This window comes from Carex rostrata, chromosome 6 (genome assembly GCF_964058835.1).
Source record: "Carex rostrata chromosome 6, lpCarRost1.2, whole genome shotgun sequence".
NCBI classification, from domain to species: Eukaryota; Viridiplantae; Streptophyta; class Magnoliopsida; order Poales; family Cyperaceae; genus Carex; species Carex rostrata.
Window position 1 is genome coordinate 3,585,521 of NC_135923.1, and position 27,906 is coordinate 3,613,426.

The 27,906-nt window shown below is 33.5% G+C and overlaps 4 protein-coding genes and 1 pseudogene across 5 annotated transcripts; 2 read left to right on the top strand and 3 right to left on the bottom strand.

Annotated features, from left to right (window-relative positions):
• Nucleotides 1-1,465: 1,465 nt before the first annotated feature.
• Nucleotides 1,466-2,815, bottom strand: LOC144555908 (putative prefoldin subunit 4). The gene is made up of 3 exons (XM_078304345.1): nt 2,716-2,815; nt 2,500-2,610; nt 1,466-1,901 (listed from the first exon to the last, which is right to left on the bottom strand). Exons 1-3 carry the CDS (start codon nt 2,722-2,724, stop codon nt 1,641-1,643), a joined length of 381 nt encoding a protein of 126 aa, XP_078160471.1. The 5' UTR covers nt 2,725-2,815; the 3' UTR covers nt 1,466-1,640.
• A 669-nt stretch (nt 2,816-3,484) lies between these two features.
• LOC144555278 (putative prefoldin subunit 4 pseudogene) lies at nt 3,485-5,135 on the top strand (annotated as a pseudogene). The gene is made up of 3 exons (XR_013512011.1): nt 3,485-3,536; nt 4,023-4,099; nt 4,787-5,135. The product of XR_013512011.1 is annotated as a putative prefoldin subunit 4 pseudogene (transcript).
• A 7,278-nt stretch (nt 5,136-12,413) lies between these two features.
• On the top strand, nt 12,414-14,910 carry LOC144556050 (T-box protein). Its single transcript, XM_078304533.1, has 7 exons — nt 12,414-12,931; nt 13,350-13,427; nt 13,524-13,666; nt 13,941-14,011; nt 14,386-14,481; nt 14,572-14,664; nt 14,766-14,910. The coding sequence occupies exons 1-7, from the start codon at nt 12,455-12,457 to the stop codon at nt 14,846-14,848; spliced, it is 1,041 nt and encodes a 346-aa protein (XP_078160659.1). The 5' UTR covers nt 12,414-12,454; the 3' UTR covers nt 14,849-14,910.
• A 1,237-nt stretch (nt 14,911-16,147) lies between these two features.
• Nucleotides 16,148-20,114, bottom strand: LOC144555425 (Ribosomal protein S8e family protein). Its single transcript, XM_078303746.1, has 9 exons — nt 19,980-20,114; nt 19,773-19,892; nt 19,146-19,213; nt 18,897-19,005; nt 18,723-18,791; nt 18,315-18,372; nt 17,571-17,806; nt 16,612-16,663; nt 16,148-16,474 (listed from the first exon to the last, which is right to left on the bottom strand). Exons 1-9 carry the CDS (start codon nt 19,980-19,982, stop codon nt 16,407-16,409), a joined length of 783 nt encoding a protein of 260 aa, XP_078159872.1. The 5' UTR covers nt 19,983-20,114; the 3' UTR covers nt 16,148-16,406.
• A 1,064-nt stretch (nt 20,115-21,178) lies between these two features.
• CPA (Subunits of heterodimeric actin filament capping protein Capz superfamily) lies at nt 21,179-25,511 on the bottom strand. Its single transcript, XM_078303745.1, has 10 exons — nt 25,285-25,511; nt 24,909-25,024; nt 24,634-24,723; nt 24,396-24,460; nt 23,997-24,158; nt 23,342-23,420; nt 23,099-23,176; nt 22,841-22,915; nt 22,718-22,753; nt 21,179-21,460 (listed from the first exon to the last, which is right to left on the bottom strand). Exons 1-10 carry the CDS (start codon nt 25,412-25,414, stop codon nt 21,353-21,355), a joined length of 939 nt encoding a protein of 312 aa, XP_078159871.1. The 5' UTR covers nt 25,415-25,511; the 3' UTR covers nt 21,179-21,352.
• Nucleotides 25,512-27,906: the final 2,395 nt, after the last annotated feature.

The window sequence follows — 27,906 nt, forward strand, 5'->3', positions numbered from 1 at the left end:
GCATGCTATGCAAATGCTTTCTGCTCTAAAACAAATTATGTTTTAGTAGGTTAAGGATTACAACATCTAGCTAAATTGGGTTTGCTAGCTCAACCAAAAATAAACTGTTCTATCTTGCAGTTTTCTTTCTCTCCTTTTTATCCTTCCTTTTTTTGATGGTATAGTTAGGGACCGTGCGACTCCAAATATATTCATGTGTTTTCTTAGATCTCAATCATGTTTGATTTAATGATCAAGATAATTTTAGCTTAATTCTATCCAAAATTTGTTATGTATCAAATTTGGATCAATTTAAAAGATATTGAGTCTTTCATCAAATAATTTACAGTTTTTAACAGTTGAGCTTTAATGACTTTGATAGAGGTCCCAGCTAAATGATTACGGACACATTTTAATATTTAAATTTTCGTCATTTAAAGAATAAAAAATATGTAACATAAGAATTAGATGTATGTCAAAATTATCCTTACTAGAATAGTTTTAATTCATATTGGATCCACCTTGGAATTGGGTGCAAATTTAATTACGGTTCCTAGTGGGCTTTTTGTTTTGTTCATTTTTTTTCCATGCTTCAATTTTGCACAGATGCGCCTTGATCTGACCCTTCAACCCATTTAAAGAAATATGCAACGCCAAGTTATAATAAGATCTGGCCAGAAACTAAATTACCTTTGTATTTAGTATTGACCTAGTACACTTGAATCCTTTTGTTACCAAGATTTTGCTTTCTATTAAGAGATTTTATTTATAAAGGAGTTTACTATGCAATTGGATTTCAACACCAGCAAATAGTAATTGTCAATTTTGATGCTATTTTCCAAAGTATCAGATTATAACCTACCTGAGGGAAAACACCAATTAAACTTCTGATATTCGCCATGCCAACACTACTCTACAGAATTCCCGTATATCAATGTTGTCAGAAAAGTTGGCAAATAGTTCCTAACATGAAACTGTTAGACAAAATCACTTGAAAAATTACTCGGATTTGGCGATAGAAATTTTGGTTTGAGGTGAAAACATGACTGTAGTTACATCCTCTTCAATATCAGAAAAGATGTCCCAAGTAAACTTTTTAAATACACCAAAAATCACGAACCCGTGTCCTCTCAGGTATTGCAGAGGATTACCCTCACTTTACGGTTTGAGATTAAATCTCAACCGGTTTGAGATTCGGGTCACCATAGGGGGGCAGTATTATTGAACTTTGAGATTCGTGCCAAGTTAAAAAGAGCGGTCCAGATCTAGTAATTGTAAAAGATTCCCTTATCAGGTATTGGAGAGGATGTGAAAAGGATCCAATCATTGCTCATGTTGTCATGTATTTGTCTAAAGCTATTATATTTTGATAAAAAAAGCCTCTAGATGTTAAAGGAAAACTAAAAAAACAAAAAAACTATTCTCTATTTCCTTTTCACTCTACATGTCAAAACACAAACATTTTTAGACTAATTAGTTAATGCTATTTTGTTATAACAAATCAATAAATTTCTGAAAGACCTCATAAATACCAATTGCTTGACAACAAAAAGTAAAGTACTTCAAATCAATAGTCTAATAAAACTTGACACTAATACAGTTCATAAACAGCAAAACAGAACTAATTCATAGGGAAAAATTAAGTTTATAAATGATTAAAATTAATCCTCTTCTAAATTAATTGCGTCCTTGAACTTGCCATACAAGATCTTCTTGAGCTCAGTCATTTGTGCAAGAATAAATTCCTTCTCTTCCTTCAAGCTCTCTAATTTTTTGTTTGTCTCTTCCTTCATGCTCTCTAGCCGACTTTCAACTTCGTCTTTTGGCATGTGCGTAAAGATCTCGCCAACTTGAAATCTCACAACATCCTCATCTGACAATATCAGTTCATTACCAGCATCCTCTAGGCTTTCATTTGCTTCCTGAAATTAGACAAAAAGGAAGAAGTTCCTTTCAGGCTCTTTCAAACCCCTCAAAATAAAAAGAAAATCCCGGGAAGAAGAAACATTATCCATACAGTTTAGCACTTTCAAACATGAAGACATCATGTCTGAAGTCTGCTCATATGAAACTGACTATATCATTCATGCCCTTTCTCTCGTATTTTCTACAAAAGAAAAGAATAATAGAGCCCCAAATTCCTCTGCTAGAAGCTTCATGTTATTTAGTTGAGGAATAAGAGATGATGTTCACATGTTTTTCTAAGTGAATATGAGATAAGTGCTATTTCATATTTCTTTATGCAAGGCGAGTCGGAAGGGCACAACTAAAAGTGCAATAGCATTCTCATCTATCCAATGTACCATTTGAAAGCTAATACAATATATCCTCCTCAATTTTTGTATCTCAAATCGGCAACTTTGGGAGATAAAAAGATAGTAATACACTGGAAGAGGCCTACTCCCTTAAATTCATTCCTAAAACTAATTGAGAAAATCCCCACTATAATTAAACAAACAAACAAAAAAACAAAAAAAAAGGGACGAAAGCTAAAATTGAACGAATCAGAGCCAGATTTACCTTAGCGAGGTTGATCTCCTCTTCGAGCTCGTGAAATCGATTGTTCAATCGCCCGAATTTGTTTATATTTTTCTGATCTTCCCAGGTGACCTGCGCCTCCGCCCCCTCTCCCTTTCATGGCGAAGAAAAAATTAACAATTTCATCAGCATAGAAGCGCGAGAAATCAGAAAAATTCTTAGGGTTTTGACTTTCTGGAGTTTAGTCGGGTGTGTTACCTGCTGCATCTTCTTTCAATTTATTCAGAATTTTCTTTTCCTTTGCAACTAGCAACTCCAACTGAGAAGTTAGACTAAAATCGAGAAGCACAGGTCGTAGAGGTACCGGGTTGAATCGTATCCTCTTCATTAACTCAAACTTTGAGTTAATTCAGAATGAATCCGGACCGTGCGATCCATATTGGCACAAATATTAAAGGGGCCTTTGCATTCCATTTTGGGCCGGATTGGCCCGAACCGTGATCAGATGGCCGAGATAAAATTACCTCAAAATTTGAGTTGATGCAGAGAATACAGATTCGTAGGGGTTAACATCTCTATGGTAAAAAACAAACATGATAATTTCTGGTAGATTTAGATTGTGTGATTAAGATCATACGGGGTTTGTTACAGGGGTGAAAAAGGAGCCGGATTATCCGGCAGATATCCACATATAATTCGAATTCGGATATAATTCGAATTCGGATTAAACCGGCAGATATCCGCATATAATCCGAATTCAGATAATTTTTAGATATCCATAAAAGATGAATCCAGATACGGATTCGGATAATTTTTAGATATCCATAAAAATCTAGATTCAGATTCGGATACAAAGTTCTAAACAGAACAGATATCCGAACCATCCGGACCATCCAAAACCCAGATCTAATATGCAGATCCGATTTGATTTGATTATTAACCAAAACCACAATCCACTTAAAAATATTTTATTTATTATTAACATAAAAATACGGATTTAGATCCGAACAATTTTATATTAAAACCCATGAATCCACACCCATTATCTGAATTCAGTCTAGTGACTTACTGCATTTCTTGTATGAGCCTCAGTGTTGCTTTTATAAGCTCCTGAGCAATGCTTTTGTTCTAGTTTAGAAATGTGGGACAAAAGATGTTGTTTGTACCGGACATGCCCTTAGTTGTCTCTTTTCCTATCTTCAATGCAATTCAAATTAAGAGTTTTGGGTCAATGCATTTTGGGCCACCGTGGTTACAAAGAAATTTGTGTCAATAAATTTCTCATCTCTATTTTCAATTCTACTTGGACCTATGTGTATTGTCATTATTATTCATTCCTACTTGGGCTATAACCTGTCAGTATCATTCATAAATCATAATCGAGATTTATTGAATTTGATCGAACAATACAGCTAATACTAGGGCAATTAATTAACGATACACCTAATGATGTTGTATTATAAATCTTAATTAAAGATATCATATTTATATTTAATTTTTTAATTAATATTTGTATCTTAGAAGTTCATATATCTTAATTATCCGATCATTATTGGTTTTATAAGATCAGCAAAATATAAACAAATTTGGTCGATTGAACAATCAATTTCACGAGCTTGAGGAGGAGATCAAGCTCTCTAAGGTAAATCTGACTTTGATTTGATGATTTGTAGTTTTCGCCCCTATTTTTTGTTTTTGTTATAGTGAAATTTTTCTCAACGTAATCTTAGTTAAGGAGGTATGCAATTAATTTATGGAATGAATTATGGGAGGTAGGCTTCTTTCAGTGTATTTTATCTTAATGATGTTAATGCAACTATTGAATTTCAAGGAGACTGAGATCAGACTTGATAGCAATCCAAACATTAGGTACTAGAGTTCTAATTACTTTTATTTTCCAAATCAGTCATAATCAAGATAATATGATGTTGTTTTATAACTATTACATGTGCAATTTCAGCAAGAAAAAAAATGTTGCATATGTGAAAATATGACGGTGTTACTGGCCTTTTGTACTATATTTAATTGGTTAGGATTGTATAACAAATTTGACAGTTTACTACTATATTTAATTAGGTGTTTGAATACTTTCAGTTATAGGGTTTACTAATAGAGACAGGTTCTAGTGGCAGCTATGTAATGTGTCTTTTAATTTACTAGTTTAAGACTGTGTAATGCAGCCGCAGTTAGAATATTGAGTTTTGAAGTGGCTATCTTTTAATTTTCTAAATTTTACAATTTGAGGTACAAAAATTGAACAAAATATATTTTTATTTTGATGGGTTTGAAAGAGCCTGAGAGGATTTTCTTCCTTTTTGTCTAATTTCAGGAAGCAAATGAAAGCCTAGAGGATGCTTGGTAAGGAACTGATATTATTAGATGAGGATGTTGTCAGATTTCAAGTTGGCGAGATCTTTACGCACATGCCGAAAGATGAAGTTGAAAGTCGGCTAGAGACCATGAAGGAAGAGGTAGACAAAAAGTTAGAGAGGCTGGAGGAAGAGAAGGAATCTATTCTCGCACAAATGACTAAGCTCAAGAAGATCTTGTATGGAAAGTTCAAGGATGCAATTAATTTAGAAGAGGATTAATTTTTAATCATCTATAAACTTAACATTCCAGGTGAATTATCTCTGTTCTGCTTTTTTTGAACTGTATTAGTGTCAAGTTTTATAAGACCATTGTACCTGTTCGGCACCCCAACTTTACCTTTCTTAAGGCTCCTTAACATCTTAATCGGGCCGAACACCTATGCCTTAGACGGGCTTAAAGCCTCCTCCTTAACCCTCCTTAGAACCGAATTTTAAGCTGAGCATTTCGCTTCCTTAGCGCACTGACCTCCTTAGAGCCGAAAAGGCTATTTCTTTTTACTTTATTATCCCCAGCTTAAGTTTCGTTTTCTTATTTTAATATTTTCTACTCTTTCTCCCCAAGTCTACTTGAGCGCTTCCCTAGGCAAGCGAAGCTAAAATCTCATTTTCTCCTGACCTCTGTCACGAGTTCACCGGCGACAAACTCGTGGATTCGATGTCATAATAGTGTTCACATCAAAACGCTCTACCGATCGAGATTCAATTTAGTAGGATTTTGTCACCTCATTTTGGTTAAAATTCTCTCATAACCTCTTTTTGTTCTTTGATTTCTAAAATATTGCATCAGACAAATGATTCGACCTGTTGGCGTCTTTAATACCTGATAAGAGTTAAAAAGAGTTATAAGAGATGAGATGAGGCGCCTTAATTTTGTTTGCTCCTTCAGTTTATACATCTATTAAATTTTCTAAATGTTGTTTTGTTTCATCCAGAAATGTTCTCAAGAGTTTTCTCTAGCTTTCTTGTTCTCAGCTTTTTTCTTTGTTCTAAGAGTTTCAGTGTTCTCAGTTTTCTAAATTTTCTCAGCTGTCTTGTTCTCAGAATTTTATGCATATAATTAATTATTTTTGTAATTTATCTTGCATTGGTAAGTACTTAACCATATTTGGGTCTATTTTGACACTGGTACCGGTGCCTACTGGTACGAGTTTAACTTTTTTTTGTGATTTTTTTTGCACTAGTAAGCTGAATTGATGGCCGCTGTGTGTAAAAGCATGATTCATTGGTATATATGTTATTTTGATTAATTGATTCAGGTTATGTGTGTGTAAAATCTAAAATAATGGTTTTGTGCTATGAATAAAACATGTGTACAACAAAACAATTGACTTGCGAAACTTGGCAACAAAATGCTAAGATAAATTTAATGCAGTCTGAAACAAACCAGCATCAGTCAGCACCCTTCGGATCAAACAAAAAAAATTCAACTTTAGTTTAGCACATTAAAGGAAAAAAAAAGTACAAGGGTATTAAAGTCTTTACATATTACAATATATTTTTATATATATTAAGCCTCCATTCTTAAGCTTGTTGTTCAAACGAACAATCACTCCTTAGATAAGATTAAATTTTTAATCCTTCATTTCTAAGGAGGCAGTGCCGAACAGCCCCATTGATTTTAATTCCTTTACTTTTTGTTGTCAAGCAATTGGTATTTATGAGGTATTTGATAAACTTATAAATTTATTTAACAAAATAGCAGTAACTAATATGCCTAAAAGTTGTTTTGTTTTGATGATCTGTGTAGTGAAAATTAAGAGGAAATATATTTTTTTTAACATCAAGAGGCAAGAGCATTGAGAGAAATACATGGCAGCATGAACAATGATTGGATCTTTTAAAGGTATAGGAACTAAAACATATTATTTTGTGTAATTCCAATATTTTCCATTAGCCTTTGTAAAATCTCAGAAAGAACCTGTTATATTACAAGTTGTAGACCTTGAAAATATGGTGGGTTTTGGTGTATTAGCCTATTAAGAAAGTTTGCTTTGACATCATTTCTGATATCAAAGAGGAATTAAAGTTCAAAAGTACCCATTTAGTACTTTCGGAGAACATCAAAGGATGCTTTTATGAAAGAGATCTCCGCATGTATCAGTAATCAGTGTGTTTAGAAATTTACCTCTGTGAAGGTCCACTGCAAGTTGTTATTCATATTGTATCGCTAATTCACACGCTCTCGTGTCGGGAGGTTAAAGGATGGTGGCACAAACATATTTTCACGTCAATCAAAATTTCTATGGTCAAATATGAGTCTTTTTCCAAGTGATTTTGCACCATCTAGTTTTGTGTAATATCGAAGCCAACTTAATTTTCATTAGACACGGAATCAAATTGTTCATATTTAATGTTTATTGGTTCGACTTCACATAGATTGGAAAAACATGTATGAAACCCTAGTTACAATGGCAACTGTCTAATTATTCATAATTTAGTTTTTATTTTTATTTTTGAGATCTTAATATTTTAATTCAAATAATTTTGTGAAGTTTTAGTTTTCCTGTTTGGGGTGTATGCCAAAAAATAAGACATTTGATATATTTATGAGTGAGATGTCGGAACTGTTTATAACTTTGATTTTATTTGTCAGTTGGATATCACAAGTCCAAAGATAACACTAATTAAGGACATGGCAGTGATTAAAAAATTTTCAAGCTTTGGCAGCTTATTGATATTTCAAATATTTTGATGAAATGATATCTTGGAGCTTTGATATTCTTCTCTTTATTTCTGGACTGATACAGGGACCAAACTGAAAAGTGATTACACCAGCATGTAGATCATTTAAAAATACACAGAATTGACGCAAATTTCAATTTATTTGGATTTTTCTACAATTAGTTATGAATTTCCAAATTTCAACTTTTGAAAAAACTTTAAACATCCATAACTTTGACTACGAAAGTTGGATTTGCGCGTATGACTACTTCTTGGAAAGGGGGGGAAGAGACGAATCCGAATTTTGCCCATCCCCCCCCAGGCATCCAAAGCATCAGAATTTCAAAAAAAACGTCGTTTAGTGCTTCAAAAATTCAGTTTAAGTTTTCGTTCAACGGTAGACATACAACGATCGGTACTTTGTTTAGTATAATTTAGGTTTTGTAGTGTAATTATTAATTGTAGAATTTTTTAGTTTGCATGTAGAGTAATTTATCTTTTTGTATAATTATATTATATAATTGTACAAAAACCTAAATTATATATAATTATATGTAATTATATTATATAGGGATGGGCTACGCTACTCCATGGAGTAAAACATGTTTGTACTCCACGCCGTATTTTCATTTTGAAAATCCAAACGACCGATCCGAACTGTTAGATGTGATCTCCATATTGAAATTTGCTTGGAGACCAAATTTTATATTTTTTGGAATTTTTTTACTATTTATTAAGCATTTTTCAAAATTTCTATTTTGCTGTGAACAGTAAAAAACAGTAAAATTTTCTGGACCATCGGATCAGCAATTTTAAAAAATGATTAATAAATAGTAAAAAAAATTTCAAAAAATGTAAAATTTGGTCTCCAAGCACATTTCAATATGGAGATCACATCTTACGGTTCGGATCGGTCGTTTGGATTTTCAAAATAAAAATATGGTGGCATGGAGCACCAACTCATTTTACTCCATGGAGTAGTGTAGCCCATCCCATATTATATATACATATAATATATACATATACATATATTATATATACATATATACATATACATATATCATATATATATAGAGAGAGTGGCTAATATGCATTCGGTTGCATATGGACCAAAGTGCTTACGGTCCAAATTTGATTTTTCAAAATCCAAACGGTCGATCTGAACCGTTCATCTTGTTCTCCATATTAATATGTGCTTGGAGACCAAATTTTATATTTTTCTGAATTTGTTTACTATTTATTAAGTATTTTACAAAATTGTTGATCCAACGGTAACTTAACAAAACAGTAAAATCAGCAGCCACCGTTGGATCAACAATTTTGTAAAATACTTAATAAATAGTAAACAAATTCAGAAAAATATAAAATTTGGTCTCCAATCACATATTAATATGGAGAACAAGATGAACGGTTCAGATCGACCGTTTGGATTTTGAAAAATCAAATTTGGACCGTAAGCACTTCGGTCCATATGCAACCGAATGCATATTAGCCACTCTCTATACATATATATACATATACATATATTATATTAGAGTAAGGCTTGGGTGCTATGGATAGCATAAGGTCATCCCGTGTTACGGCCTCAAAAACTTATCGTATAACCTTGAAACTTCAATTTAAATAGCTCAATAAATTGGTTATATAATAAACTTGTAGAATACTAATTTTTACTATTTTTGAAAATTTTTTACTATTTATTATGATTTATAAAATATGGCCAAAAATGAATAGGAAAATAAAAGAAAATTTAGGCTATTTTTGGATGGATGAAGAATAGTCACTAATGTGAATTCATGATATTAAATCATATTTCTATCTTTAAAGTTAGTACAGTATATCAGAACTGTTAAATGTAATCTTCATTTGAAAATGTACTTAGATATAGACAATTTAAAATTTGAAAATAGATATATAAATTTAGAGGAGGAATCAAGTTACAACAATTTTTGAGTTACAACAAGTTACCACAACCATTTTTTACATTTTCAAAGTCTAAATTGTCGATTCAAACTGTTAGATGTGATCTCTACAATAAAATGTGCTTGGAGACCAAATTTTACATTTTTTGAAATTTTTTTACTATTTATTAAGATGGGTACAAAAACTAGTCAAATTTAGACCATTGAATTTTGTACTCATCTTAATAAATAGTAAAAAAAAAAAATTCAAAAAATATAAAATTTGGTCTCCAAGGACATTTTATTGTAGAGATCACATCTAACAGTTTGAATCGACAATTTAGACTTTGAAAATGTAAAAAATGGTTGTGGTAACTTGTTGTAACTCAAAAATTGTTGTAACTTGATCCCTCATAAATTTATGATACAAGTTGATTCATAACATGCAAATTACTATTTTACCATAGTCTTAGTCATAATTTATTCTCAACTAGAACTTATTCAATTACAACACTGCCATCTAGAGCATGCATGCTATTCATGCTTACTACGAGGGCTATCTCTTATCTCTCCCTCCTCCAACTCATCCTGCTTGTGGTTCTCCACAGGGCTATCTCTTATCTCCCCCTCTTCCAACTCTTCTTTATAGTTCTCGACCTTCTTCTCCTGCTTTGAAGTACTCGCTTCTCCTACCTCATAATATGTAAGTGGCAAGTTTATATCAATGTCCATAATGACCTTGGGCTTGACCTCAGGTTGCAAACCATTGTTTGAAACGACCTTGCGTTTTATTTTAATGGATGGTCCTGTGTAATGCTCCCTCATGTGACCTCCAAGTGCTTGTCCCGAAGGAAATATTTTTCGACAATGCTCGTACTTGCATTGGTGCACCTTACTTTTACCTTTACCTTTACCTTTACCTTTACCCTTCCGGGTGTGATCCACAACACCCTCATTAAAGGGATGGAAAGAGAGAGGAGGGGAACAATATCGGGACTGTGGCGCCTGATCATCGACGTCAGTTACGTTCTCCTTATCCGGTAATTTTGAGAGGGAACAGGAGGGAGCAGAGGGGAACGGAGGGGAACTCTGTGTATATTTTTGGCAGTTTTGCTCATCCTCAAAACGGGGTGTAGAGAGGGTAACAATAACCATGCACGTCTCCTCCTTTTTCTTTCCATCGCTGTCCTTTACACACACGGTATGTAAAGGGCAACGACAATTAAAAATCTCTAGTAGAATTTCCGCTGCACGTCGCGCTTCATCGTCATTGTTTGGTTGCGGAGACATAACTTATTAATTGAGTTATGTTTTGCTAAAACTTAAGACAACTAGTTAATTAATTATGTGATATATATATATATATATTAGTGAAATTGAAAATGCCTGAAAGGAGAAACCAATAATAAAGGTGTGATTTTAAAATGATATAAAAGGCATGCTAATTAAAGGAAAGATAATTATTCCATTTATGCATATAAATGGTTTAAAAAGAAAATAATCATTGCTTTGCTCTCATTTTAAGAACACTATTTTTCAACTGTTTTCATTTTATGTGAGGACAGGGGAATTACCTCATAGTAGTAGTTGCATTAATAATTAATAAAAACTTATATAAAAAGTTAATTAAAGAAGGCTTACAATAAAAATCTAATTACGGAGACATATTTCTAAGAATAGGAGGATACCATTATATTAATAAATTAAAGGACAGGCACATATTGTTAAATCATGATAATTTCTAAAACATTGCCTCAGTATTACTCCAATATTAGATCACTTTGATAACTACTAAAAAAATTGATTTAGTTAAATTATTACTAAAATAGATGCCATTTATAACATGCAAATTTAATCATTATATGATAATTAACCCCGTAAAAAAAAAATCTTTTGAGTTAATGAATATGAATTGTCTGATTTTAAACATGGTCAATCTAGTCCCTACCTATAACATAAAGAAGTATTGAATATTAGTACGGATCTAGTCCGTACAAATTTTAAAACAGATCAGATGATCAAGATTTATTAACTCAAAAAATTCTCTTTTGAGTTTATATAGATTGTGAATGCATGTGAGTAGAAGAGATCAGACATTGTTCAATCTATGTTAAAACTTTTGATCATTCAATATTTTGAAAATTATAGCTGACCTTATGTGACATGATAGTGAAGCAAACAACATATATATACATGATTGTGCCTATATAGGGGCTTTCTCTCTCAAAAAAGAGAAAAAAAAACATATGCATGTTTGGGATCTAGTAATCCATGATTTTGTAGGAATTAATAATTCATGAGTAAGACTATGTTAATATGCATATTACGAATCAACCTGTGATATTGAATCACATTTCTATCTTTAAAGTTAATGCAGTAGATCAGAACTGTTAAATATGATATTCATATAAAAATACAGTAGATCAGACCTGTGATATCAAATTTTACATTTTTTTTAATTTTAATTATTTTATTAGATAGGTAGAAAATCAAGTTTTAAATCTAAGAGATTTTCTATCTATCTAAAATATAGAATTTTTAAAAAAAATATATATAAAATTTTATTTCAAAGTACATTTTCTTATAACAATCGTATTTAATAGTTCATATTGACAATTTAAAATTTATAAATAGATATATAAATTTATAACACAAGTTGGTCCATAACATGTATATTAAGGTTTGTGTGTGTGTGTGTGTGTGTGTGTGGGGTGTGGGGGGGGGGGTTGGTTGGTTGGTTGTCACGATACCTGATTGACTGGTCCGGCCTGTTATGATTCTTAGCCCATAAAGCATACTGGTCCAGGGAGGCCTATATCGATGTCAACGGTGGGGTAACGATTTTAACAGAGTAATTTCGGCCTAATGCAGCGGAAAAATGATGAGCAACTACGTTTTAATTTCTGAGTACGTGCGCTGCATGAAGCTGAAATAGCTCTGTAAAAATCCTTACCAGTCAACGGTGTTGCATTAGAATTAGAAAGCAGTGAGGCGGGGACTACTCTCTCCTCCAAGCCTCTAGGGAGAGTCGGAGAGAGAAAGGAGGTCGGATCCCGGGGACCAATGAAGCCACTGGGATCCTCTGTTCCTCTCAGACTGGCGTTCGCTGTTTCTTTTACGCTCTCCTTCTCCCTGTCCACCTCTTCTCACCACCTCCCCTTCTCTCTCTCCAAAACCAAATCCAAACCCAACACCTTCTCTTCCCTTTTTAGTTCCTCTCCTTCCTCTTCCCAATCCTTCGCCTCCGATCTCCTCTCCTTCCTCGCCACTCCCTCCGATCGCAAGCCTAACATCCCTTCCGACGAAGTCCAACAGCTCTCCTCTTGTCTTAAATTTCTCGTCCCCTTCACGCCTGAAAAGTCTTCTTATTCTAGGAGGGTGATTCAAGAAGATTTGAAAAGGGGAGGAGATGAGGAGGAGGGGAGAAATGAGATGGTGTGGTGGCCGCCAGAACCCGTTTTGGAGCTTGCCAGGCTGGCGGTGGATTCAGGCGGCGACCCGGCAGCTATCCAGCGAGCTTTGGATCCAACTGTTCTACCTGTCAGTGTTATTTTTATTTTTTTTTTCTTTCTTTTTTATTTCAAAATATTGGTCAATGCAACACTCAGCATGAAATTAGTGTTTTCAATCCTGGTTTCAACCTTGTCATGCTTAGTGTTGCTACATATATTGCTACAACACTGGACTGGTACCCCTTTTTTTTTTCTTTTTTTTCTTTTTTTTGCAGTGTGTATAATCTACAAATGCAATTTGTTGAAATACTGAAAAATTAACTCAGGATGAGAAAGAAATAGAATCAGTAGGAATCCAACATAGGCTGAAACAGGCTATTTCATACCAGAACTGAATTAAACTTGTCAGGCTTATCTTTTCAGTATTCTGTACCAAATTCAAATGAGGTTTATATCTTCGTCTTCTTTTTTTATCTCGCTTGGTCTAAATTACCATAGCTTGTTAGGTACCAGATGTAGATAATATAAATGAGGATAAATGCCAGCTTACAAGAACTCCATATGGATGGCGCTTTGCTAGTGAGGTACTATTATAATGTCAAATTGTCACTACATAAAATAAATAATCATCTTCTTTTTTTGTGTGCTTGTGCTACTGTAATATATGAAATTGTGAACAGGAGATTAATTCATTCTTCGCATCCTTGTTTGAACTGATTATAACACGTGGGCCCACTATTGGATTGAACATTTCTCTCAACCGTTATGACCTCTTTCATGGGCATATATTTGTTGCAACAGAAACCGGAAGGCTGGGTATTTTGTAAGTGTATAGGTTTCATTTCTCCATTTAATATGACGAAATAAATATAGTTGATAGCAACACATACTATTAGTACCAGGAAAATGCTGCAGTATGGAATCTAACCCAATAACATGTTGTAATATCTGGTACAGAAACAACCTTGTGATATCTTGTGTTAGGTTTAATGTTGAGAGAGATTAACCAAAGGGAATTTATTTCAAATTATTTGTGCTCATTTTTTCTGTTTGATTTAGTTATTTAATTTTTTTTTTGCACCTTCTGTTGGTGGGAGATTTCATGCAAGGGAATATCCAGCATATGATAAAGAGGATTTTCCTTACCCTTTGGGGTATTGCCAGTCAGGTAGAATGTCTTAATTTATCTCTGTGTCAAGTTTTATTTGGTTAAATTTTTTAATTGTAATGTGATTGATACCTGAATTCAGGTACACAGCACAGTACTTATTTAATTAACAAAGCTGTTACAACATTGGTGTGTTTGTGCTGGTACCAGTCCTGATTTTCTCCATTAAAATGCAACTGAAACTCTGTTTAGTTTCAATTGAAAAGTAATGGTACACCTCAGTTCTGAGGACTGAGATTGGAGTCATTGATTTGATATCTTGTTGTCAAATCGTTGATCTTGGATAAAAAAATCTCAGAAAAAGGATTAATTCTTTTACAATTTATTAGTAAGATAATGGCCATAATGCAAATATCTAATACAAATTCTTTTAGGATCTAATGTTGCTTATGATGAATCCATGAACTTACGAAATATCCTGTGGCTGGCTCCACTGCCTTCTAATGTCACAGAAGCTTGGCTTGCACCAGGTTCTCTCTCTCTCGAATCATATATTTAACATGATTTGCTAAGTACTGGGTATGTATCTGATCTCATCAATGATTTTTATAAAATATTAGGAGTGTTGGTAGTTTTGGATGCTCACCCTGATGGAATTATTTACCAGAGGCTTGTGCCTGATTATCTTGATGTTGTCAGGACAATTTATGAAGGTCAAATGTTTCTCAAGCATTATTTTATTTTTATTTTTATTTTTCTTTATTATCACGGAATTGTTGTGATATTCATACTTTTTTTTTTGTCTTATTTGCAGGTGATTTTGGGCAGCTTGTTGCTGATGTCAATTATTTGAATATTGAAAATATAGCATCTTCTAAAAAGATTTTCATTTGCTGAAATTCAATTCTTTGGGAAATAATTATCTTCTTTTTTCTGTCAAGTGATTAAATTCAATTCAATTCAATTAGTATTAGTATTAGTTGCTTTATCCTAGCTGATGTGTTGATGGCATAGTTTAAACCTGAAAAAAAAAAATAGCCAATTTGATTTTAGCTAATCAAACTTGTGATAAACTACTATTACTATTAATAATTGATGAACTTGTGGCTAATTTATTTTTTTCTGTTATTATTTTCTTTTTCTGTAAGTTACTTCTTACTTGTGCAAGTGAAAACTGCTACTCTAATTACTTTAACAAAACTGAATTGTTGTGATATTCGTCCTCCTGGGAATTTAAGTTCTGAAATTTATTGTTCGGTCAATAACGAATAACAATGTTTTCTTTTGAAATTCAGATTGAAGATTCTATGTAAATATTAATCGAATAAATGAATGGTTTGATCTCAACTTAGCTCAATAAAAAAATAAAAATAAAAATCTTCAGATTTGGTGGCTGCGACAACATGTGGTTGTTGCTTTTTGAATGCGCTGAAATACCGCAAATTATTACCATTGTTTATTTTCATCCAGCTTTTTTAAAGTATTGAAATAAATTTCTTTTTTTGAAAATCTTCACAGAGACTATGAAGTCATTAAAATAAATTTCTGTAGTCGAGAAAATGATAATAAACGTCAAAATACACATTCAAGTAACTATTTCGAATCACTGAAGTCTGAACACATTAGCAGGAATAAGTACTTTAAATGATGGGTGCTTTGAAACATAGTTGAAATGCGTTATAATAAAATCGTTAGAACTTTCAATCTATTTCATTAATACATTAATACTTGATACAAGTTCTCAACAAGTTAACAGTCAGAAACCAGACGAACTGATTTACTTTTGTTAATCTAATCATGATTTTTCCAATCAATCGATGATGATTTGACTCACTAGACCAACTTAGACCATTTGGCGCACCCTCCTTGAACCTTATTAGATAAGTCTTAAGCTTGTTAAACAATTGTTTCTTTACAAAGTTCAAAACCTTTTGCCCATTTTTTTAAGCTTGCTTAACCATATATTTTTTCTTGGCTTAAAACACACCCAGATTCCATTTCAAACATCTCTGACAATCATAGTTGTAATGTCTAAAACAGTAAACTATTTGCTCATGTTTTATCGAGGACTTAACCAAAGAATAAAGAGTTTAGTCCTCACTTCGATTGTCAGAACGGTCTAAAGATGTAGGTCATTTAATTTATTGCACCGGTGGAACCCACTTTCAATAAAAAGAAGGATTTTGATATTCTCTCCTGCTGAAGTAGGCTTCTTAACTTTAAAAATAGATTAGCATTTCTGGTAAAAAGGCACCTACTCTAATTTATGCACCAAAAATTGCCATTTGAATAATACACAAATACAAGCATTCCTAGGACAGTCACAGCACAGTTGTAACCCCCCAAAAGATCCAAAAATGCTAAAAGTGCTTCTCTCTTCTATTTTTATCTTGTTTCTCTCTTAACATAAAGCTGAAAGCTAAAATAAAACATACTACACCTCACAAAACTGATCTCATACAAGCAGCACGCCATTTATGCATCCATCATTCTCTGGGTTATTTGTTACTTGAGCATATTTCCCTGCAAAATATCAGAAAACCCCAAGGGTCAAGTTGTGAGATTGATCTCATTAACAGGGACAAAGCTTTCATATATCCTCGAAACTCTCCCACAATGTGCAAAAGTTGAAACTAAAAAATAAATAAATAAAAACTCACCCCAAACAACTTTTCCTGCAGGAGTAACAAGACCAAGCTCGCTTACATTGACCTGCAAGATAAAAGTAAAAAAAAAAAAAGTGTCTAGTTTTATGACTTCAAATATAAGCTTCAGTTGCTACTTACAAGGTGTCGGTAGAAATTCATAATATCAGCAACTAAAGCACATCATACTAAGAGATAATAGTCTGGTTAGGCATGTGGTGCATGTTTGGTTGTGGAGTAAACACCTTACTCCAACTTTTAAGCTGTCAAATAAGGAGGAAGATGGAGCAACATCTGAGCTAATCCGTAGTAAGTTACTCCACCTCTCTGCTTACTAAAAATATACTCTGCCTGTGGATCCCACTGTCAGTGTAACTTTCATCTTTCAATTTTACTCTCTTCACAGTTACTCCACCAAACATGATTAACTTAATCCACTTTCAACTCAATTTAACCTTCTTTACTCCACACCCAAATATACACCAGGAGATGTTTCAACCTAGATTTGGCTCATTGTACTAGCATCATTTTGTTCTATCTATAGTCTATCCAGTGTATTTGTGCTTTTACTGGTTTTTCTTGCTGTGTTCGGACACTGTTTTTGTTTCTTTCTCCGGGTGTACAGTAATGAAAGATCTATAGCTCTAGATCTGGCTTAGTCGTGTGCTTTATCTAAATATTTTGGTAAGTCTAAAAGACTGTCATACAAAACTTGACGATTTCAGCAATAGAGTCAGTGATTCATCCCACTTCTCTCCAATAAAAACATGGATTGGTCTCTTGTATTTCTGAGTATGATATGCTTTAATTGAACAAAACCAACCCTACTGGTATTCAAGTAGGCCTTAACTGTTGAGTGTTAATTTGAAAATATTGGGTTTAGCATGAAAAGTTTATATATACAGACAAACAGATATAATGAAATAAACAACAGCAACATTTCAGACATAGGAAGCATTTTTTTTATTATTTACCTCTATAATGGTACCCTTTGTTATAACACCGAGAGAAGTATACATCTGGCCATTAGGGTTTTTCTTTACCCCAATTATGTCGAGATTAAAAGTGCACTTCAGTTCAGGATGGGTCACGTGGGCCTTGGTGAACCTAAGACCAGTGGGTCTGATGAAACGCTCATACTTCGGTGGTTTTCTGGTGAAACTGGGCCCCACAAAAGAGACTTTAGTTACCATTCGCTTCCACTGCTTGGCTGTATTTAAAAAAAATTAAGACAACCAAAGTTAATAATGCTAAGTGCCTTAGACCATTAGAACATCTCCATCCTTGCAATTGCAATTTTTTGCCAAATTAACAATTTTAGCAATTATAATTTCAAATTTTCAATTGATAAATATATTGAATATTTTAATATATTTTTTTTGTATCTTTCAAATTCATCTTTAGCATCCCTGTTATTCACACTTAAAAGCAATTGCAAATGTCATGGCACTTTTTAGCAAAATTGCAATTGCCACATCAGCATTTGCAAATCCTTTGCAAGTGAGATGGAGATGCTCTTAGTTTCAAATCTTCTTTGATATCGTTCTGTGAATGTACAGACTAGTCCAATAAGTGATCTTTAGGGCAAATATTAAATTTCAAGATTTCTTTTTTGCAACCTTTCTTTTATTTGTCTTGTTGATTTAAAACCATTGTGGTAGTTATTTGTACCAGCTTGTATAAAAACCATAGTGATAGTTAAACCAATATCTACTCACTTTTTCTCTTCCCAGTGCGGATAACTTTAAACATCTCTTCTTCGGCTACTGGCCGTACCTACAAAAGAAAGTCCAGATAAAAAATTCTAGTTATTGATAGTTGATAAAAAAATACTAGTTCAGATCAAATACAGTTTTATCCACCGAGAATCCAGACCCATCAAAACTGAATTACTACTGGTCTATCATAATTTCAATAACTTAATTTAACAGAATAATTTCAAAAACTAAACGCATCAACATCTCTGAAATGAAACATATTGCACATATATGCATGGTAGAGTAATAAGAGAGTTAACAAGATACAAAATCTCTGTTTCCATATAGTGGTGTTTCTTCTTTGGTTATCCATGATGACCTTAAAATTTGCAGTAGTGCGAATGAAAACTTCTATGAAAATAAACTTACTTTGGGAAGAGGCACATCCCACTTCCCAGCCTTTTCCTTCCTCTTTTGCTTAATTGTATTGCTGAGAACCTACACATATAATTGGAGTATGAGCTCACTCGTCTGATAAACATAGATACTTAATAAATAAGAAACAAATATAAGTTACAGCACAAAGCACAACAAAACATTTACTTTTGCACGGGTTGTGGGGTCACGATCTAGCAAATATGCTGGCATTGCTCCATCTTGAACGTTGTCATCAACTTTACGCCTTGTAGACGATTCTTCATGCATAGCAATCCTGTATTTAAGGAATCAAAGAGAGTTCATAAGCACTCGCATAAAACATCCTAGGCAATGCAAGTATAAACTCGAAAAGCTTCCAAAAATAGCAAGGATATGATACGAATAAAAAAAGTAGAGTAAAGCAAAGAATCTTACGTTCTCTTCATTTGGACCTTATCTTTGTAGTTTTGCTTTGCAATCATCTTTCCTTTGAGACCAATTGCCTATAGAAAAGAAAATAACATTTCCAATTGCACAAGCTTAGGACAAAAGATCAAGTTGAGAATTAGAGCCATTCCAAATAATTTTTAACAAAAAATAAGAACAATTTTTCACCAAAAATAAAATCAAAGTCGGATTGACACTTTACAACTTCTATTTTGCACTTAATTTTGATGTAGGAATTAGACCTAGTCCTTCATTCCTACCAATTTCATAATTGGCGCAACAAAATATCTGCTACAATCAGACTGGTTTACCAAGGGTCTTGAGAGAAAATTACATCTTAAAAGCAGGCATTATTCCCTTTCACTGTTTTGTTGTTTGATTTATTGATCAACAGTGATTTTTCTTGTAAATTAACAACCTAAGATCAGACACAAGCACTGCTTCAAGTCTCCAACAAGCTCAATCAGATCTTAGCAATTCAACATAGCCCTACTCTTTTTTCTCAAAAAGTGAACTAATTGCTCTAGGCAACTGTACTGGAACTCCTGTCTCATCCTTAACCAGAACAAAAGAGAAGGTGAAATTTGAGTTGTCAAAAACAAATCAAAGTCTAACCTGCTGTGCAACGCGGCTTCGCTTTTTGACCTCACGGGCCTTCCTCTTGCGTTGGCGCTCGTCATGGTCAAGGCGCTTTCCATAGCGCTTCTCGTGAAGTTGAATGTAATCCCCTTGCGCCTAACAAAATTTAACGACATAGATGCCAAACAATCAAGCTTCACAAATGGAGACAAAGATAGAAAGAGAGAGAGAGAGAGATTATACCATGGCTGTGAGTGATCGATGGAGCGGTGTTTGTCGGAAACCCTTCTAGTTAGGGTTTTTGAATTTTGACAGAGACGGCGAAGCTACTTGTCGATGCCGCAGTTAGGTCTTCTGATTAGCTACATCATATTCTCTGCAGATGAATATGTGCCGAGTCTTATGAGCCCGAACGATTTCTCCATTGACAAACTTGGGCCCACTTACAGTTCTATAATTGTATGGAAAATCTATTAGGAGATCGACGGTGCTTATTGCATCCGACGTAATATTGGGCCGCTCTTGAAAACTGCTATGGCTCTGGTTGGGCTTTTGATTTGGGCCCTAGGAATGAAATCACTTTTCAAATTTCCCGATGGAAATAAATAAAAAAAGCAGAATGGTTTTGTTTAATGTGAGTTTAGGGGAGGTAAAAAAACTCGTAGCTCGTGCCTCGGTCGTGACTCATTTGTTACTGGACCAAACTGTTAACGAGCTAGCTCGTCACTAACTCGGTCCAGAATTAATGAGTTCAAACTAAGATCTAGTTTGCTCGCCAGCTCACAAATTAGCTCGGCTAGGTATCAATCTGTGTGCATTTTATAATATCCAGCTCGATTCAACTTAGTTCAGCTCAGTCTAAAAGGTTCGTAGAATTTATTTTCTTTGATCCAACCAGACTCAACAAATCAGCTCCTCAGCTCACAAGCTAACTCGATCAAGCTCGTGACTATTTCAAGTTGAAATTTCAGCTCAAACCTCTAAAGTCAGCTCACTCATGACTCATATAAACCAACTGGTAATGTGTTCAAACTGAACCCAACTCATAACGAGTCAACTCGTTGCCACCCCTAGAACTTTATGTGACTGAGGTCGAGTTGCGTGGAGAAGCAAGGATAATATTGTCATTTCATATTAAATAAAATGTTTTCATTATGTATTATGCTTGTTTTATAATCAAGAGATCATCAAGAATTCAACATTTTCTACTTTTGTTTTCGATATACAAGTCATTTACAAATCATATCCACTAAACTCTTAAAAAAAAATTGATTCCGATAGAAGCACAACAATACTTCTGTCAACTTTTATCCAATGTCACAACTTGAACCTGATAAATAAAGAAAATGGAATTTAAACCCTGGCAAAATTTTGGCTGGCGTTTGGAATCCTATTGTGTCATTAATTTATTCAAATTTTCAGATTATGCTCTAAAATTAACGCTAAATCTCTCATGAAATTTAATTTATGAAAATGAGTCCATACCATTTCCAACATAAAAAAGGTAAAATAATATACAAGGGAAACCAGTTGACAGGAAATGCCTCGAATGAAACATGCTCGATGAACAGAAAAAAGACGAACGAAAAAGGCTTGAGATATCCTAAATACATATATTATTTTCCAATTCCAAGTTCTTTGCTGAGGTCTCGGTTGATGCTGAACTGCAAAGTGTTATGCCATGGAAACAATGTTCGCGTGACTGGAAGCTTCCTCCTCAGGTCCTATTTCACAAGGGCAATTAATAACTTTAGACGGAAAAAGAAAAGTGTCGATAAAAAAACAGAGAAAGATCGTACCAATGTTATGGAATCAATCAAGGCATACTAACAGTTAAGCCAGTAATTGGCTGGATATGCAATTTAAGGTGTCTAATCATAAAACTAAACTTTAGTCTCTACAACCACAGTTAAACTCAACACAAGAAGACCAAACCAGGACACAGCAGCACAGGTCTGGTGTAATTGGGTACATTAAACAAGGAATAGAGTAAGAATAGAGCTAATCTCAAGTTTGAGAATAGTAGCTAATCCAATTTTTGGTTGGGTTAGTAGAATAGTGAGCTAACCCATATAAGACAAACAAAGAATAGTGAGTTAGTGCTATTCTTGCTCCATCCAAACATCAAATAGCTCAAAATAATAGTTTTATTCTCGGATTATTGCTATTCTTGCTCCATCCAAACGCACCCAAGGGTATGGTACAAAGTTAGGAGTGTCAGTCAAACCCTTTTACCTGTTTATCCTACCCATCTCGTATTTACTAAGGCGGGTACTGGTAAGGAACTTTTTGTTACCTTATCAGGTAATAAATTTTTTTGTTAGCTTATAGGGTAAAGGTACGGGTAAGAGTTATCTCGTACCCGTTACCCTATAGCAATAATTGATAACTACAATTGTTGAGGCATTTTTGTCAGTATCGATTAGATTATGTATTTTTATGATGAGATTGGTTTTTATACAACAATTTATATAGTTTTATTTAATAGTAATCAATGATGAGATTGATTTATACAATAATTTATATAGTTTTATTTAATTAGAGATTTATAAATAATTGGATCAATAGTTATAACTTCTTTATGTTTTATGATATTATGTACGATATGTTTATAGTAATATATTTATTTGTTTGCTATATTTTTGGGTTAAATTATACAACTTATCAATTTATTCGAAAATTATCCATTACTCGTTCAATTTTAATTAATCTTAACGCGTAAGGGGGTGGGGTACGGATAAGGCTAATACTTAATAGGTAAGAGCAGGATACATATAATACTAATGTTAGACGGGTACAAAAACACATCCACTTACCCGTACTGTACCCATTGACACCCTTATACAAAGTGTTTATCTAGGTAGTGCAGAATATACAACTCTTGTAACCTCAATATTCAGTACCTACTGGTATTACAAATAAAGAAATACACAATAAAGTTTGCAAGACAAAGAAGTACAGTAAAATATTAGAACATGTACCTTGAACATGCTATCGGGTAAATGCAGGTACGATGCCTGCATATTGCAAAACAAGTACACTTAATTTTATTTTTTTACATAAATAAAACATATTGTTTTCAGAAATACATAACAAGGCACAACCTCAAGTGATTGCAAATATTCCGATTCGTGATGGCGAACTATGTTGGTTAATTGAACAGCACAATCCTCGGGAGACTGCGAAAAAAAAAAAACATCCATTTTAGTTATAGAAATAATTAAAAAAATGAGAGAGAAAATAAAAATAATACTGTGGATATTTTGTCCATATATTTTATTATAGTCTAAATTTGTCACTGTGCAGCATATCTTCTCACTGAAAACAGAAATTCAATGAGAAGAGTACAAAAATGTATTAACCTGAAAAACAGTGGAGTCATTGAACTCGTTCTTCGTATTTAGCTGTACATTTCCTTCTTCAAAATAATGCGCAGCAACCTGGCAAGATTTATTATTTAGCTATGCTTAAAATGGGGGTCTTGTTTAGCGAAGGTAAGGGTACTTGTAACAATGCTCGGTACCAGAGTTTCCGTTGATTTAAAAATAATTTGAAAAATTGATTTTAATCAGAAATAGTAAAGGAAATTATCACAACAGTAAGACCTGAATCTTTCCTTTTACATCCACAAGTTGTGTATCATCCTTAAACTCAAAGGTCCATGTTGATCTCCAGCTACCATTACTGATTTAAACACAAACACAAAAAAATTAGTATCGTTTTTATAAGCCAAATACTACCACAAAAAAGATGTAAATTAAAAAAACAGGTTTTCCCTTCTATTGAACATAACTCTGACACCCTAATTAAGAAAGAGTGAGGCTATGGTATTATGCATACCGCATATTGGTCCGTACAATGGATCGATATCTCCGTTTCAAAGTCTAAATAGTCGATCTGAACCGATCAACATGATCTCCATATGAAAATGTACCTGTAGATCAAATTTTATATTTTTTACAATTTTTTTAGATGGGTAGAAAATCACTTGATCTAAAGTGATTTTTTTATCTTCCTAAAAAATAGTAAAAAAAAAAATCTAAAAAATGAAAAAGTTAGTCTGCAAGCACATTTTTGTATGGAGATTATGTTAAACGGTTCAAATTGACTTTTGAACTTTGAAAATCGAAGATATTAATCCATAGTACAGACCAATCTGCGCTATGCATAGTACCATAGCCTCATTCAGAAAGAAATATTACACCTTAACATCATGTTGATCATACAAGGATTGTGTTATATTGAAAAACAAAAACAAACCAGAAATTCTGAGGGCTCTTTTTGGATGCCGAAATAATGGCAACAAGATCAAAATCGTTTCCGGGTCCATCGATGTCTTTCCCTCTAGTGCAATAAACAGCAGATATACCTTTTGGGTACGCCTCAGCAACATACTTGCAAAGTTCAACATCTAGTGCGTACCTTTGTTCATACATTGCATTATTTTAATTTTTGTATGACATCAAAGAAAGAAAACTAAATAATAATTAAAGTAGCAGCAATATTTTCGTAGTGTAGGGAAAAAAATTGCTTTGAAGCATAAACTCAATTAAAAGCCAATGAAAATAATGTTCTAAAAAAGAGCAGTTACCTGTCTGATACAGGTAAGTAATGGATGGTTAATAATTTGTGGTACATTTATACTCAAGTGTACTGTACCTGAACTCCTCAATATAGGGAGAGGGAAGCTCATCATCCGTAGCAGGTCTCAACCCTGTGCAAACCTAATTTTATGTTTATGCAAAGATAAACAATGAGAATTAACGATAGCAAAGTGTTGCAAGATATCTTATAAGCATAAAGTATGCAGCAACTCAATTAAATATCAGTTTAATTAATTAATTATCAAAAGGCCAACGGTCATGCATCAACAGCACGAGAGAGAGAGAGAGTGTACTTGTTTGATATGGTCAACAGTAGCAACCTGAGCACTTCTCGGCTCAAGATATTGGTTCTTGTCAATCTCTCCGTATCCTGTAATTATTACCTGTAATTGTAAATGACAATGTATTATACAACCTCAAAATATCCTACATAATTCCTCATAGGCCAACTGGTACTGCGAACACCAGTGAGCATCTAGCTCTGTCGGAATTACTGCAAAGCTATACTGGTACCAGTATTGGCCAGATTGGTACAGTGCTTGGTATTGAAAATGAAAATGAAACTTACATCTCCACTTCTGTCAGGCAATTCAAGAGTGAGAAGATGTGCCTTGTTATGTCTAGGAAAGGATTCGGTAGCTGCCATATCATATAATCTATCATCTCCTATAAGTGTGCGTATATCTGCGTGCATAACCAGAATTCAATATCAAATTCATACATCGTGGGAATCGTTTCTTTAGAATTTGAATTCTTTTATAATCACATTTATTTTCTTAATAAATAGAACTTCACTGGAATTGTAACTTCAGCCTCTAAGCAGAAACAAGTCTCAGTCCGGTTAGGATACAAATCAAATGTAAATTATTCTCATAAATCAGGAAGTTCAATTAAAGTTCCATTAATGGTCAAACTTCCATTAGAGATAGATGAGAAAGAGAGACCTTTAGCGACATACGAGATCTCGCCAACAGGAGCATTGGAAAGGAACCAAACGGCGATATCCTTCTTCTCCTTATCGCTCAGTTCCGCCTGTGCCCCCGCCTCATCCGCCTCGTCGCCGCAATCCGCCATTAGCAGGGAAAAGTCGAGAGCTTTGCAACGCAGCGACAAAAAGAGGGAAAGGATGGGGAACAAACGAAGAAGAGAGAAGATCGTTAGAATCCTCTCCATTGAAAAAAAACATTGGAGAGGTCATTCGCCCTTACAACCGTTAGATTTGATCGGACGGTGGATCGTGCATATGGCCCGCACAAACTATAACAAATAGTATCCGTTCTTACCGTCTGGCGTCTGCGTCAGGTGTTTTGAACCGAATTTGTTTTTAATCAAATTAATTTAAAAATAAATCTCCTTGAAAGACCCCTGGATCCAATATCAAACAAAGAGCGTATCCTCTGAGATATCTCAATTTTTGCGTGACCGACGTGTCCGGTGCCTATTCGAGGGTAGCGCGGGAGCCAGTATTATTGGAGCTTCGAGATTCGGGCAGAATTATTTGAACGGTTCAGATTTTCCAAAAAGTCACGCAAATTATGAGATATCTCAGAGGATGCGAATTCTATTAAACAAGGGCTCGGAAATTTGTGGCAGGCTTTTGATGGGCCCTGCATGCAAATAAAATTGAAAGCAAAGTAAATCACATAACGCGATGTTTGTATGTAGAGCCCATTAAAAGCCCGCCACAAAGTTTCGAACCTTGTGTGCGGGCTTTTTACCTGACTTATATGATCAAAGAACCTTCCTGTAAATCACATAATGCGATGTTTGACCTGATTTATATAGATCCACCGAAGGACATTTAAAACATCTATTACTATATATTTTACCCGTAGCCGATTGTTCTTCTTTTTTTTTAAATAATTATTTTAATAAAACAATTATTATTGATTTGGTTTTTATAAAAAAAAGCTCCACCCGAATCAGTGGAGAAAGAATTTAAATTTTGTTTTAAAAAATCTGTATTGGTCATTTTTACTTATTTCTTTCTCCACCGATCTCAAGAATCGGTGGAGCTATTTTTTATAAAAATCAACTTAATGATACTTGTTCTATTAAAATAATTAAAATTGGTTTTATTTAAAAAAAAAATTAATTTTTAAGTGTAAATTAAATCCACTGTCATTATTTCAAATTTGTAACGCTATTATGTATTAGGAGCATTAATTATTAGGAAACTTAAAACAAAAGAGTACATGTAAAATATAATACATAACTTAAAACATAAGAGTATATTTTTTTTTACTTTTTATTAAGTATTTTACAAAACTGTTATTTATAGATAATTTTGAATCACTGGAAAACAATAGTTTTGTAAAATAATTAATAAACAGTAAAAAAATTCAAAAAAAAATATAAAAATTTGATCTCCGAGCACATTTTAAAATAGAGATCGTATTGAACGTTTTGAATCGGATGTTTGGACTTTGAAAATCACGAAACCAAATTGTTATAAGATATTGTAAGTGGACTTTGAAAATCACAAAACTGAATTGTTGTAAGATGTTATAACTTACAAATGTTGTAAGTGGATCCCTCTCGTATATATTGGTACCTCAGAGAACTAAATACCTGAAATTGCTTCAATTTAACTTTATTTTTTAAGATTAGTTACTTTAAATATCTACTAACAATTTTATTGATAAAAAAATAAAAAAAATTATTTACAACGAGAAAAATAACTCCTAATTCCTAGATCTACTTTTTGTATTCTCACGAAATCTTCTAAACTACTCTAATCACCTAATCCTACTTATATACACTCTTAATCACTCTAATATCTTTATAATCTCATATCTCTTCAGTTTCCACCACTGGATTCTCTCTTCTTTGACAGCCGCCGCGCTCTAACAACCTGATCTACTCATCGTTGCGCTCCGATTGAACTCTTGGGTTCACCATTATTGGTAGCTGTCGTAACTTTATAATTGTCTGTTACAAGTAGAAGAAAATATTTAACAAGTTAAAAATAGTCATTAGCCTATTAATTAATAAAATGGTTTCCAGACCTCCTAATTACAAGAATAGAACGATATCTGCGAGGGTAAAAAAATATTATTGCTGAGGGTACACCGATATATAGAAACATGATATTTCTGAGCATATCGATATTACCGACATGAGTATCCGTGACGATATCATTGGCAAAAAACACTTTTACCCTCTCGGATACTGTCCCGTTCTTGTAGTTGCATTGCGTGCTTAGACTTACTCGGACAATTTTCAAGAGTTCAATATTCAATTTGGTTGGAAATCCTGATACAAATCAGTGTACTGGTAACGATTGGTTTATCTATGCTTAATTTCTGGCCGTGTCAACATAATTGCAGAAAATAATTAAGGATTCTTATTTCACCCCCAAATGTATATAGCAATATAATACAGATTCAAATTTACTTCATATCCGCTCATAAAAATATTTAAAGGAAATTGAAATACAAAAAGTAGTATGAGATTGAAAAAGAAAGAGAAAACTGACAAACCCTGTTTACATTTCTGCAACCTTTTTTAAAGAGCACAGTAATTAAACAATTGTAAATATGAAATGAACTAATTGACATATACAT

Excerpts from the sequence above, each read along its gene's own strand:
- LOC144556050 (XM_078304533.1), top strand. The coding sequence starts at position 12,455 with ATGAAGCCACTGGGATCCTCTGTTCCTCTCAGACTGGCGTTCGCTGTT. Across the intron at positions 13,428-13,523 it reads GATGGCGCTTTGCTAGTGAG|GAGATTAATTCATTCTTCGC; the intron begins GTACTATTATAA and ends AATTGTGAACAG. Across the intron at positions 13,667-13,940 it reads ACCGGAAGGCTGGGTATTTT|ATTTCATGCAAGGGAATATC; the intron begins GTAAGTGTATAG and ends TGTTGGTGGGAG.
- LOC144555908 (XM_078304345.1), bottom strand. Across the intron at positions 1,902-2,499 it reads AGGAGATCAACCTCGCTAAG|GAAGCAAATGAAAGCCTAGA; the intron begins GTAAATCTGGCT and ends GTCTAATTTCAG.
- LOC144555425 (XM_078303746.1), bottom strand. Across the intron at positions 18,792-18,896 it reads ACCCCACAACCCGTGCAAAA|GTTCTCAGCAATACAATTAA; the intron begins GTAAATGTTTTG and ends TTATATGTGTAG. Across the intron at positions 18,373-18,722 it reads GGGATGTGCCTCTTCCCAAA|GTACGGCCAGTAGCCGAAGA; the intron begins GTAAGTTTATTT and ends TTTCTTTTGTAG.
- CPA (XM_078303745.1), bottom strand. The coding sequence starts at position 25,414 with ATGGCGGATTGCGGCGACGAGGCGGATGAGGCGGGGGCACAGGCGGAA. Across the intron at positions 24,724-24,908 it reads TGCCTGACAGAAGTGGAGAT|GTAATAATTACAGGATACGG; the intron begins GTAAGTTTCATT and ends TTACAATTACAG. Across the intron at positions 24,159-24,395 it reads CCCTATATTGAGGAGTTCAG|GTACGCACTAGATGTTGAAC; the intron begins GTACAGTACACT and ends GTATGAACAAAG.